This window comes from Rhea americana, unplaced genomic scaffold (genome assembly GCF_003343005.1).
Source record: "Rhea americana isolate MKP2758 unplaced genomic scaffold, rheAme1 scaffold_42, whole genome shotgun sequence".
Classification (NCBI taxonomy): domain Eukaryota; kingdom Metazoa; phylum Chordata; class Aves; order Rheiformes; family Rheidae; genus Rhea; species Rhea americana.
Window position 1 is genome coordinate 1,528,119 of NW_028186557.1, and position 13,055 is coordinate 1,541,173.

The following is a 13,055-nucleotide window of genomic DNA, read 5'->3' on the forward strand; positions in this document are numbered from 1 at the left end:
ACTTATGACATAGAAAACTGTAAGCCCCTAAAAGAAAAGCTAAACAACACAGTTCATATTATGGTGTTTTATTAGTAGAATTAGCCTTCGTTTCTTATGTTTAAAGGGCTAATGTCAAAACACTTAAGGCCCAACTGATGCTAAAAGTGCTGCTAACGTCATCTGGATTCTAAAGACTTTCTGCTAAGCTGTCACTAAGAAATGTCAAAAAAACCCAGGGAAAAATAACATTACATTACAGAGGAAAGCAGTAAATAAAAAATGTAAGATACTATTTATAAACCTGGGATGGAACTTACAGTGAACACTGTTCTTTTGCCCACAACAAAAGGGCCTTTGTAGCAGAGATCTTCCACCGTTCCTTAATTTTAGCACTTTTTTTAGCTGATCTGCTTGCCTTTGGAGAGGAGTCAACAGCACTTGAACAATCAAGAGACGGCTGATTGTAAGTACAAGCAAGTGCCCCAGCAAGTTCTTCAATCTATTAGAGACAATAGGAGAATTTAATCAGGTTTCAGTGAAAAATTACCAGGACATCAACTGCAGAAAATCATGGAGAATTAAACAGGACTCAATTACAGCTGGAGTTGTAGTCSTCTACCCACAAGGATCAGATCACATTTCCAAGTCTTTGCCAGATTTTATCTGTTCAAGCTGAAGTATATCATGATGAATCCCACCTTTGGGTGATTTTCTTGGCAAGAAATACCACCCAAGACAGCTCCATCCATGCGATACTGTGGACAGCAGCACTGGCAGCAAATGACCTTCTTACTCAATGTACTTTCCTACTCCTACCACTGAAAGCAGCCTGTGGCAGCTGTTGACACAACGCCGTGTGTTAAGCATGTTCAGAGCTTGYCTGCTCGCTCACACACAGGAATGCCTACTTCATAGACCTTGGACATCCAACGCACCCAGAAGCTTTGTTTGGGCAAAAAGATAAAGCCTCTATGTATGTGCAGCCCAAAAACCTTCAGTGCCAAAAGTGTGGGGGAAAATGTGAGATACATACTGTTAAATAAACTTCCCTCTTGGCTCTCCTGTCAGTGCCAGTCCTCAGCTCACCTGCAGTGCATCTATGTTAGTTCTCTGCTGAGCTCTCACTAGAAGATACTTCGGCTCCATCACTCTCTACAGTCCTCCAACACAACCCCAGTAAGGCCCTGTGCTTTCAGACACCCCYTCCTCCCCGCATCCTCACACCATGCAAGATGCTCGGCATCTGGTAAAAGAAATGTCATTACGACAGGCTGCAAGACAGCCTTGGTGCTACTTCAGGCACCTTGTGCTGAAAAACAGAATAGCGGGTATTACACAGCGTGAGCACAGCCAACACGCCGTAGCAGGRGGCTGCCTCTGAGAGAGGTGGATGTGAGTCACTTCGCACTACTCGCTCTATTTGGTGCTTAATCATCTGAGGCCTTAAGCAAATGGGTAAAGTTTAGCCTATTTTTTAACTAGTTATTTACAAAATATTGATATCTGCCCATTCTACCATTTYGAATTAGACTGTTCATCAGACTGTAACTCCACCACTGAATTGGAGAAGCAGCTCACAGACACAGACAGGACACATTGGTGCATCTCTTCCCTGAGCCATTGCTTCAAAACATCAGAAAATAATCTTCTCCTTTGTACTAATTTAATTCATCTCCTTTGGTGACTACATAAGTCAACACATTTTTGTGCTTTTTCCCTCTACTAAACCATTCTCTCACATCACTGAAATACTTACATGAAAATGAAATATAATTGTCCAAATTAGGCCAAGCACAATGGAAGGTTTTCCTTCAATAATGTCAGCAACATGAATATTTATGAGCTTGAGCTGGAGGAAAAAGGGATCATTGTTAACAAAGAAAATGTTCCACCAGCTAAACTGGCTTTACTTGTGAATTTTGAAGTTAATACTCACTGATCTGCTCTTTAAAAATGTCAAAGCATTTTCTATGTTGCTTCTGCACTGGAAGGTATTAAATCCTTTTTCCCGTGGCTGTAAAGTATAAAGAACTTGTTACATTCTCAGATGCAATAATCCATTTTGATTTATATTATGATAAAGAAAGTCTTGCAAAGATTCATGAATGACTTGCAAAGAACTAGCATCAATGGGTATGATTAAATGTCAGTGATGGAAGATTAAGATACTTGTGAATAATTCCATGACCCAAGACTGATCACTGCTTACAATTAGGCACATCCAGAAAACTTTGCCAGATATGACCAAGGAATGATGTAACATTTTTTTACTCTGTCTTACCAGATGTTGACCTGAAAGCACTTCCAACAAATCCAAAAGCAAATGTCCTTGCTGTATGTCTGTGTACAGGTCTGAGATAACAGAAGGAGGCGTATGCTACAAAACAAATTTCAATGTTTGTCACACCATCTTTTGTCATTTTGAAAACATTACACTGCAAAACATCACAGATTGTTTTACTTTGTTCTTAAAAAAATTTTACTATCTTTTATTTTTAAATAAGCTGAAATACAAATCCTACATCTAATTTCCTATATCCTGTTCCTTCTGAACTATTGTTATCTTTGCCTCTTGTACTCTCTTGCTCCTGTCTCTGATTTTTACAAGGGTTAGTTTAGGCCTTATTTTCAAGCATTTATGCATTTCAATGAGGTATGTGTCAAAATAAAATAACTTTGAACAAAAAGAAAATCAAGAAAAGCAGCTAATTCATATTTTGACCTAATCAATGTATCTTGAGTTCAAATTCAACTACAGAATTGAATTACTAACTCCCCATCCTTTTCACCAGTTGTAGACAACACAAACCTATCATGAGCTCAATAGCTTCTGCTCAAGGAGGGACTAAAACAAGATTTTTTGGCTTGAGAAAGTCAGATCTCCAACACTTGATGTATGAGCTGCTTCACGAAAGCTTAAAGAGCACCTACATGGTTTTGTGATTTCTTTTAATATTCACTTGTCACTCAAATCATCCTATTAAACTCATGTTCTTGGATTGCATAATAGAATAATTCTTATCTAAACATAGTAAAACTAATTGTAAATACAGAACATCATAAAATCCCATCTGGCACATGTGTACCGCAACCTAGCATAAGGTCTGCAGACAAGAGGAAACATGTTTTGCTAGATCAGTGAGAAAGATACTCTCATCTACTTATGAACCTGTCTTCTGAATGTCCTCAGACGATCACTGATTCAATGCCATTGCATTTATTAAACCAATGCTTTCCAGAGACAAAATTTTCCAGTTATTGCCTAAAAGCTTAAATTAATTTTGTTTATTCCTAAAAATTTTAATCTCCACAGAACACTTCTGAATTAAAAAAAAAAAAAAAAGTCTTTTCAAAAGAATCCCCTTCTTACCTTTGCCAATATTGAATTTATCCAGCTAGTGAAGGTTTTCTTCTGGGTACACTCTCTCTGCACTGGGAAAAAGAAGAAAAAAAAGCCTAATGAAAAGAATGGTCTGATTTTATTCGTCTTTCTCAAAAAGATACATGGGATCCATCTCAAACCTAAGGTCTGCTCTTCAAGACATGATACTGGATACAATCTATCATTAATTTTTCTCAACTGTTATTTTACTTCTAATATTTTCTTGCTTGCAGAGATCATGCTACAAGGAGTTCCATAACCATCAAGCAGATGCACCAAAATCAGCTAGATAAGGTTTTCTTAGAAGCTCCACAAATGCAGTGGTTTGAACACATCGGCCTACAGCGTCATGCACCTAGAATTCCATCCACTTCTAACCATTCCTTAAAAGGCTCAGCGTGTCCAGCAGCGTAAGATCCACTCCTGAGATTGTCAAAGGGTTTGGCTCAAAGATAAAATTCTCAGGAGAGCCCATATCGCTGAGGACAGCATCCCACTCCCACCAGAACCTGGAATATTTGGACCCTCTTCAGACCCTTCTCAAGGAGGTCAAATCCAAGGAACTCCATGAGCCAAGTAAGGTGATGAGACCAGGAAGGAGGCCAGGGCATCTGCTTGGATGATAAATGCCCACCTGTAGGCAAAGTCACAGAGGAGCATGTCTTGGTTAACTGAYAGGCAGATCACTGATCAGACCCAAGCAGGGTCCTAAAACGGGAGCGAGGAGGAAGCAAGTGCTTGGATCAGAAGTGCTCCGGCGAGGAATGGTGAAATGGGACTCGAAGCGTGGCCTGGGCATGCAGAGGTCCGGCTCTTTGCAACAGTCCCTGGGGGCTCTTACRCTGTGATAAACTACGAGCAGGGATAACTAGTTGTGAAAAAAGACAGGAAATTGTTCAAGCCCATGTTTCAAAAAACAGAATTTTTAACTTTCCCACAACGGAATAGAGTGCAACAGAAGGGAAAGCATTTCTCCACAGCTTGTGGGCAGCAGAGACAACGGAAGGGGAATCCTTGCCTGCTTCCCCCGAAAGGCAGAAGAGGAAGACCATTTGTGAGCCCTTTCCAGGAAAAGCTTATCCTGAGCGTAACCAACCCAGCAGACGCTGCCGCGGTGCGAGGCCGGCTCGCTGCCCGCCCGGCCGTCCCTCACAGCCCAGCCGTGGGCTGCCCCTTCCCCGCACCGACTCCGGATCTCCTCTGCACCCTGTTTAAAAGCACCCAAGTATACATATGTCTCGCTTGAGACAGGCACGGGAACGGAGAGCTAGGTAGGCACCTCGCCACAATAAATAACAATGTTCTTCCCTTGGCATGAAGCTTGATGCCATCCTCACCTGGGCGTGTAGAAGAGCCCGTGTGCATTTGAACAGCGTGAGATCAAGGCCAGTCTCCATTTTACCGGCCGGTACCGACCCCCCAGCCGCTGCGGGCTAGACCAGCTCACTGACCTCCTCCCCAGGCACAGCTCAGCCCATCCCCCTGCAAAAACACCCCATCGCCAAGGAACACGGCCATCTTCCACCTCCGTCAGCTGCAGGCCCACCACTACCCTCTTCTCCCCACACACACTAAAGTCAGTGCTGATCACCCGAAATTTTTAAAGCTCCAAACCTGAACAACCACGTAACTAGCTGCTCGCAGTATCTCTGGCTGTTGAGAGGACGGCAGCAGTAGCACATACGGCCTTAGACGGGGACAGAGGAGAGCTCGTTTCTGCTCCTGGTTGCTTCTGAGCAAGCCTCTGATCCCTCGTGCCCCACTTCCCCACTCGCAAAGCTTGGGCTCAYGTTGCAAAGCGCTGCGAGAGCCACCTACGAGCCAAGTCTTCCAGGTGCAAAAGGCTTCCCACAGAAACAAAGTACCTGTTACCCCTCCAGCTACCAGTCAGTATTTCTGCGGGAAGTGTTGAAGCTTTAACCTAAAATGGGGGAGGGGCGGGGCCTCCTTTCTGAGGCCACTTGAGTGTTTGTGTCAGTAAATGACATCTAGGGTAGGTAAAAGTTAAAGACACACAGTTACCAAAATGTTGGCCTTGGTTTCTCAAAAGCAGCCCCTAAAGCAGTGCCACCTGGAGCTGCCGGAAGGGCAAGCGTTCCCGTCCTCTTCCCCTTCCCCCCGTCGCGTCCCAGCAGATGCCCCAAGCACTGCACCGGCTTTTATAGCCCAGATATTACAAAGCGTGTCAAACAGACAGACCGTTACCCAAAGGAGGGCAAATTTGGCCTGACAGCATCTCTGACATGCTCCTGCACAAAAGATTAACGTGAAGGGAAGTTGGACATCGTAAGGCAAAGGCAAAATTACTCCACAAGAGAGCTGCATATTTTTGTAGGCTGGCCTGGATGAAACGTTCCAAAAGCATCAAACCCCTTGGGGGGATAAAAAAATTCCCTTACTGCTGATGAAGATGAAATATCTCAGAACTCACAGAAAAATGTCACCTACTTTATCAAGCTCAGGGAATTCGGCAAGCACAAACTCCAGTCCTGGGCTGCGTTTCAGCAGCCAAGACAGTTGCTACGTGCAAAGCCTCTCTCCGGGTGGAGGGAGCTGTTTAGGAAGAGCAGAGCCCCCTTCTCCTAACCAAGCCAACCCCTCCAAAGACCTCCTTTGGCTCAAGCTGGCAAGTGAGCTACAAGAAAAATATTCATGCATTACATGCATCAAGGATTGTTTTGCGTTGTGTAGCTATCAAATTTTGTGTCTGTTCTTCTCTATTCCGTAATACTGTGATCCTGAAATCCTGAAGGAGCACGGAACAGTGTATGCCCCTGCTTGATAGATTATTTACTGTTCTTTTTAAGTATTATGGAGCTCACAATGAAAAAAATTATGGCAGTCTTAAAGATATGGACAAAAATACAATCTCAAAATGCTATTTAGTTTGGAAAAAAAGAGAAAATAAACGCAAATGTGCCACTAACAGGTGCCAAGCGTGAGACTCTGGATGGTGCAGCCCGTAGAAGAGGGGTTTGCTCTGGGGTGCTCCCCAAGAGATACCGAATGTGAACCTGGTGGCACCACAGCCGGAGCCACCACGCTGTGGGGTTGCTGCAGCCCAGGGGCACATCCTTGAGCATCCTCATGACTGGCAAGTCCAGAAAAAGGAGAAGCGATACCGCAGACCCACCCCATAAACATCTGGGTGCTGTGCAGGTCCCCACAGAACGATGGGCATATCGTTACCAGCCGAGCAGTGATGTGGGCTGAGCACCAGGGTGTCTGTTGACATGCACACTGTTACTGAGTGAGGCCGTCTTGCTTTGGTGTAAGTGTGGGCTGAATATTGTTTAGATTGGCTATAAGAGAGTAAATCACATATATCTGGTGTGGACTTGGACCATCGTCAGCGGGGATGGCCATGATGTCAACAGTGTGGTGAGAAGAAACTGGGGGAAGCTATACCTTAACTGTAGAGCTCTGATGTGTGTTATAATCTCAGTTCTGTTATATTTCTAGCTTTACTAAACTTTCAGCTTTGTTATAAGCTCTCATCTCTCATAAATCCTCACACTTGACAAAAGACGATCTCAAGTTCAGTGCAACTAACTCCAGAACCCCAAAGGGCCCCGGGCGCCGTCACAGCCACCAGACAAGTCACAATCACGGCCCGCCCGCAGACAGCACAAGCAGCGCCSAGACACCGGCTCCGTGTCAGCGCAGGGCCAACCCACACGGTTGCCCGCGAGGCAGCCGTTCCCACTTAGCTAACAACCCGCTSCTGAGCAGCCGGGCTCAATTCCATCCGGCGGGCAGGGCGGGTATTGCTAGCACTTGGGAAGGGATGGAGAGCAAATATTAACTAACTACCTCGCCTGACGTCGGCGACTCTGCYGGCCAGAGCTCCCGTCAACCACCCGCTACCGCTCCTGGTCTGGAGAACGTGCTCTTGCTCGCAGACAGACCACTAGGATCGGGACGTTTGCTCCTGCCTGGGTCGATTCTCTACGTTATTAATGTACAGAAGCAGCCAGCAAAGCGTTCGCTCACGTTGGTGGCTCCGGGCCAGGACCGCAGTGCGAGGGGGTCTTTCACCGCCCGCACCCAAGCGCACGTCCCGCTCTGCCCAAGCTACTGCCCRACGCAGCCCACGTGGAAACCTCGGGGACAGCTGCGGTCTGCCTTATTTTCACACCCAAATTAAAAAAAAAAAGAAAAAATAAATCTTGCTGTGAATCAATACCAATACGCCACGCTGCGCCCGCCAATACCTCTCCGGACTGTGGTGCGGCAGTCGGTGCCTGCAGATCTGGGCCACGCAACCTGCAGCTCTCGGTGCGCGTGTGCTCGTGGCACAGGGGCAGGCGGTTGTGGTTCAGCTTTCAGGCTGAGCTTGTCTTCCCCTCCTGGCTCCCCCCGACGCTCCTGCTCGCAGGCTCTAATGATTTAATCAAGCTCTCAAATTCTTGTATCTGTCATGTGGTTAATTAATACGGATTTTTTTTTTTTTTTATGAGGATGAATGGGTTCTTTGTTAGGCCTTTTTATAGGACTCTGAGTGACCTTGGTTTTATCCTGCCCTAGTTTTCAAAATGCAACTGACCCAGAATTAAAAAAAAAGCTATATATACATATATATATATATATATATATATATATAAACTGATGAAGAGTTTCCTTCACTTTGAAAACTCACCAAGCCAGCAAGTGGATACGAGGGAATAAAGTAAGAACTTCCTAATCTGAAAACACCTGAAATCTGTCACATTTCATCCTGTGTTTCAAAGCCAATCTTTAGATTAACTTCTTTAGAGGGGAATAACAGACAGAATAAGCTTGTCACGTAGGCTGGCTGAAAATCGATAGACACTGCTGGACAATCATGGATTTAACCAGTAATGAGCCATCAGCAAGTATTACAAAAGTGACTAATCGTTAAGGCCTGAAGCACGGGGACACAACGCAGGTTATAGCAGGGAGCGTGGCAGGGGCCGGGGCAGGAACGCTGCCTACCGCGGTTTTGCTCCCAGCCTTCCATTAACAGGGATACAGAAAAGCCGGAGTTGAAATTACTCTCCATTTTTTAAGCCTCGCACAATTATTTCAAATCCATGAGCACAGGCTGGACTGTCATCTTCCCATCTCTGTATCAACAGAAGGAACTACCTCCAGTATATGAAGATTTTCCATCTCCCTCCCTGCCACCACGCTGCTCAGCCGAGGCTACATGGACATTACATGTACATCAGCAAGCAGTGCAGCTCAACATGAGCAGATCTGTAGGCCAGAGGAATTCAAGACCTGAGGTCCACACCGCGTGCATCGAGGTGGAAAAGGTTGCTTTGGACCAGCTGTGGCCTGGCTGCCCGCTGACAGCTCTATTGCCTTCTTGGAGAATACATATTTCCATCCCCAAAAGCACTGTGTTTCCGCACTCCACAACTGCTCAGTGGTCGGCAGGGATAACCAGGAGATCTCCTTCAAAAAAGCACTCCCTAGTATGAGCTAAAACACCACATAGGTACCAACAGCAAGTGACGGGAACTGTCTGAGGACTCTTACAGATCTGCTGACCCTGGTACAGGAGGTGCAGCCCCTTTTATAGTCCCTTCCCTTCTATCTGTTAACACTGTTTTCATTTGTGGCAGACAGGAAAGCAGGAGTAAAGAGTTATTTCCAGCATTTATGTTCAGCAACACAGTGCTATGCAATTAAAAACAAACACTGTATCTTTGTCAAGATTAAGAAGTTTATCCAAAACTCAATGAAGGCGGTGAAAATACTTCTGCAATAATGGATCTTTTCAGCTCCAAAAGCTGTATGAAAATTAACAAATTATCTACTACTGTGTCTGGGAATTCTCCATTCTAAGCTACCTCCTTTCAACCTTCTCTTCCTTTCATAAGCAATTTCTCCAATTTACCAAATTGTTGCTAAGTCAGGAAGCCCGTTCACACTGAGTTTTGCCCTAGTGGCTTCCTTAAATCTACTCTTCTCATTGTCAGGATCTCAGAGCAGCTCAAAATCGTTGTTATGTTTATTGCCACAGTGGCACTGCAGGCGTGGGTGGAGGTTTTAGGTCAAATTCTTGAAGGTACTAAATTACATCATTTAGATATCAACATACCTTTAAAGATAAGGGCTTAAATAGCTCTTCTAACATTTCAAAGAAAATCCATAGTGGAGCAGGGACTTGAACACAAGTGGCCTTCAGCGTCCTATCCTATACTGGTGCCTCAGACATGATCCACTCCTTAGTCATTTTAATGCCAGTTTTTAACTAGTGAAGTACCTGCTAACGCCCTTAACAAATTGAAGTTTGTCTTGTGGGGAACATATTTACCCAAGCAGATGATCTCTTTTTTCATTAGGCATGATAGACTGAGACAAAAATACCTGTGAGTGTTTTTTTTTTTTTTTTTTTTTTTTTTATGGGCAGGCTCATGTATCGTTTGCCTCTTAAGTTCCAACGCACTCGTCACATGCCAGGGAGCCGCATGCAGTTACGGGATGGGCAGATTCAGCCATGTAGCATAAACAGGGCATAGATTTCAGTGCAGGTAGGCTTTTGGGAGCTTTTCCACTTGTAAAATCACCCTTGAAAATCATAAGAAACAATTAATAGACTTTTTTGACTGTTCAGGTTAAAAAAAAAAAGAGAGAGAGAGAGAGAAAGAAAGAAAAGTAAAAACAGAATCTGTAGCTGTAATAAAATACCAGCCTCAACAGATGAAGCATACAGCTGGAAGACAGAAAACTGCTGGGTGAGAGTTACTAGTCTCCCTGACCTCTGGAAGAATTAAGTGTGTCTCGGAGAGATATCCTCCTTTAAGTCAATTACCTGGAGAGTGCAATCTAGTACAAGCTGCACAACAAAATCTATCAGTAGGTATCACTATATTTTCAATGTCAGTTGAAAAGAAAATACATTTTTGATCATTCATAAAGGATTAGACATAACTGCATAGAATAGCATAACTCATTTATATCATTAAGCATTCTTCAAAAATAGTATTAGCTGCCAGGTTTTTATATTATCATCCTTCGGATTACCAGTAAACAGTAATATGCATAGAGGTCAATGAGCACAGCCAGCAAGTTAAGATCTCTGAAGTTAATTAAATGGTGAAAGCCCTAAACTTGGAGACCTAAAAACATGTTTTTGTGCCTGAAATACCTCAGCAATAGGAAAAGAAAATGGAAAAGAAAACTCTGCTCAGTCCTGTTGGGCAAGGTCACAGCTACTGTCCACTTGCTGCCTTGGAAGGGCAGGTGGAAGGATTTGTGCACAGGAGGGAAGGTGAAAGCTGGGAACACCCCACAGAGAGGCAGATATACATCCTGAAAGCAAAAAATATCTCCTGCTCCAGAGCAGAACAAATCTCCTTCAGTTTCTAATGCAGCAGCTGCTCATTTGCAAGCGGCCGCATGTGCCCCTCGCTGGACACCTGCGCTCCTGCTCACCAGCACGTATTCAGGTCTCCAGCAAGGCTCAAAACATTTGCCATGGAGCCCTCTTTTCACTGAAGGAAGGCAAGTGGCTCCTCATTTCAGGCAGCAAAAAACAATTTTGTCCCCTTGCCATGCATCTGGCATTAAGAAAAGGCCAAGCACCAACCTGGACCCYGCTGTGGGGGTCCTAGGCTGCAGAGATGTTAGGGGAGGAGGTGACATGCAGCAGAGCTTCCGTGTTGTTCCCCCTCCATCCACCCTTTGCCAACCAAGCCCTGGGCAGTGAGCTCCTGCCTGCTCCCTCTGCAGTGAATTAGGGCAAATCCCTGAAGAACAAAAGTGACTTCATGTTTCAAAGATGGYCCACAGGCCACAAGAAAGGAGTATCTCCCTGCAAAGCATCCTGTGTTCAGCAAGATGTTTGGAGCCTGCCCAGCAGGAGAAATCCTTCCCTTAAATACTTCCCATAGGATATGCCCCAATAGGTCCAGCTCCAGGCTTTCTGCCTGAGCCTTTAGGTGGCTGCAGCTATGCAGGACACAAAACAGCTTTGCAGCGGCTCTAAGACATGCTGCACCGAAAAAAATAGGAGGAAAGAGAAAGCATAAAGGCAAGGGCTCAACTAATGTTAGTATTTTTCTGATTAAATTTTACCCCAGTGTTTGGGGAAAGAAGAGRTGAGGAAAAAGGATGAGAAAAGAGAGACTTCAAGACCTGATGTAGTGTAATTTCATAGCAATTTCAACTTTCTTGGTGTGGGAGGAGCAAAACTATTCTCTCTCGCTTGTGGAAATCACCTTGAAAACTGGAAAAGGCTAAAGAGCAACAAATAAATCACAGAAGATAAATATACAAGAGTTTCTTGAAATATTTAACTGTAAAGAAGGGCACTGGGAACAAAGTTACATTTTAACTTGGTTTTTTTTTGTTTGTTTGTTTACCACATCTTTTCTGCTGAACATTTCTAAGTGAAGTTACCATCCCTGAACACTGTCGCTACTAAAACCCTGTGACAGAGTCCACTAAAGCAGATTTGTACAATATGAACACCCTGGCGTTTATTTAACAGGGTTTGTATAATAATTATGGATTTATATAATTATAATTTGTATAATAATAATAGAGCTGAGAAGTAACCACTTTTCTAATTATTTAAGGAGGTGGTTCTTCCCCTCTTTCCTTCCTTTCCCTCCCAAAACTATTGATGATCTTCCTCACAAAACACTATGACTTAAATCATAGTCAAATCTTACTAAACCATGTGTTTAGTTCTATACACAGTAGAAAAGCAGTTAATGGTTTGCTTACATTTTTTTAGGCATATAACTCCATAATGGCCAAAACTGACTGACACGTTCAATAGATCTCGTCCTAATTAACCAAATCAGACAAATGCACTAATGTCCCCGGATGCCTCTCAGGAATAACAAAGATTGGATCACACAGAATTTAACAGTAGAACAAAATACAAGCAATTCTGACTAGATCTCACTCCTGTTTTCTTATTCTGTGCCAAATATTTACACTTATCTCCTGTTAAAATGGTGTATTATCCAAGGCTGGACATATTCTTTAAGGTTATGATTTAACCACTTGAAAAGCAGATCATAACCAATTTTCTATCCACAGTTAGTCATCCAAAAAAGTGAACTGATTTCCTGAAAGTGATGAGCAGCTATTCTTCGATCCTGAGATTTCTGTAAAATTTCTTCAGGTCAGCTTCAAGAYTTGAAGCAATCCAAGTGTCTGGCAGCTGTGCAAATCACATCTCAAGAGTCCTATTACTGAAAAAAAAATACAACTAACCTTTTCCTTGAGTGACCTTATCCTTCTCACTGGACCTTTGCTACCACAGATCTCCTGGTAGATTTAATAATGGCTTCTATATGTCATGTCAGGGAAGGCACCCCCAGTGCTTCATCACGGCTGTATTGCCGTTCGCCCGCTCTGCCCTAGCGCAGATGCTGCCGCGCCACGGTCCRGTACCTCGGACGTGGCTGCCTCTTTCGTTACATGCTCAGTCCTTACGAAAATTGCTTGTGCTGCTTGTAAGAAACCTCTCTGGGTGTTTTACAAACAGCTAAGCACATTTAGTTCGGCGCTGCGCTTGTACTGTACTCATTTCAGCATAATCCAGGAGCTCAGGTTGTTACAGCACAGAAATATTAAGTAGTTATTCAAATTTTAGTACCCTCTGCCTTAAAGCTGGATTACATTCTCCAAACTATTTCATGGCAACAGCCACCTCTTCCCTTAAATAAGGCAAAATCCTGCCCCAGGCTGAGTTTGGCACTAC

General features: G+C 44.0%; 1 protein-coding gene across 1 annotated transcript in view; it reads right to left on the reverse strand.

Annotated features, from left to right (window-relative positions):
* Positions 1-13,055, reverse strand: part of SYNE2 (spectrin repeat containing nuclear envelope protein 2) — a 173,736-nt gene that overhangs the window by 149,308 nt on the left and 11,373 nt on the right. The window contains exons 3-7 of the mRNA XM_085315029.1: positions 3,353-3,414; positions 2,264-2,359; positions 1,919-1,996; positions 1,739-1,831; positions 300-481 (exon numbers count right to left, since the gene is read on the reverse strand). Of these exons, the coding sequence (XP_085171155.1) occupies positions 300-481; positions 1,739-1,831; positions 1,919-1,996; positions 2,264-2,359; positions 3,353-3,414 (511 nt within the window). The remainder of the gene's footprint in view (positions 1-299; positions 482-1,738; positions 1,832-1,918; positions 1,997-2,263; positions 2,360-3,352; positions 3,415-13,055) is intronic.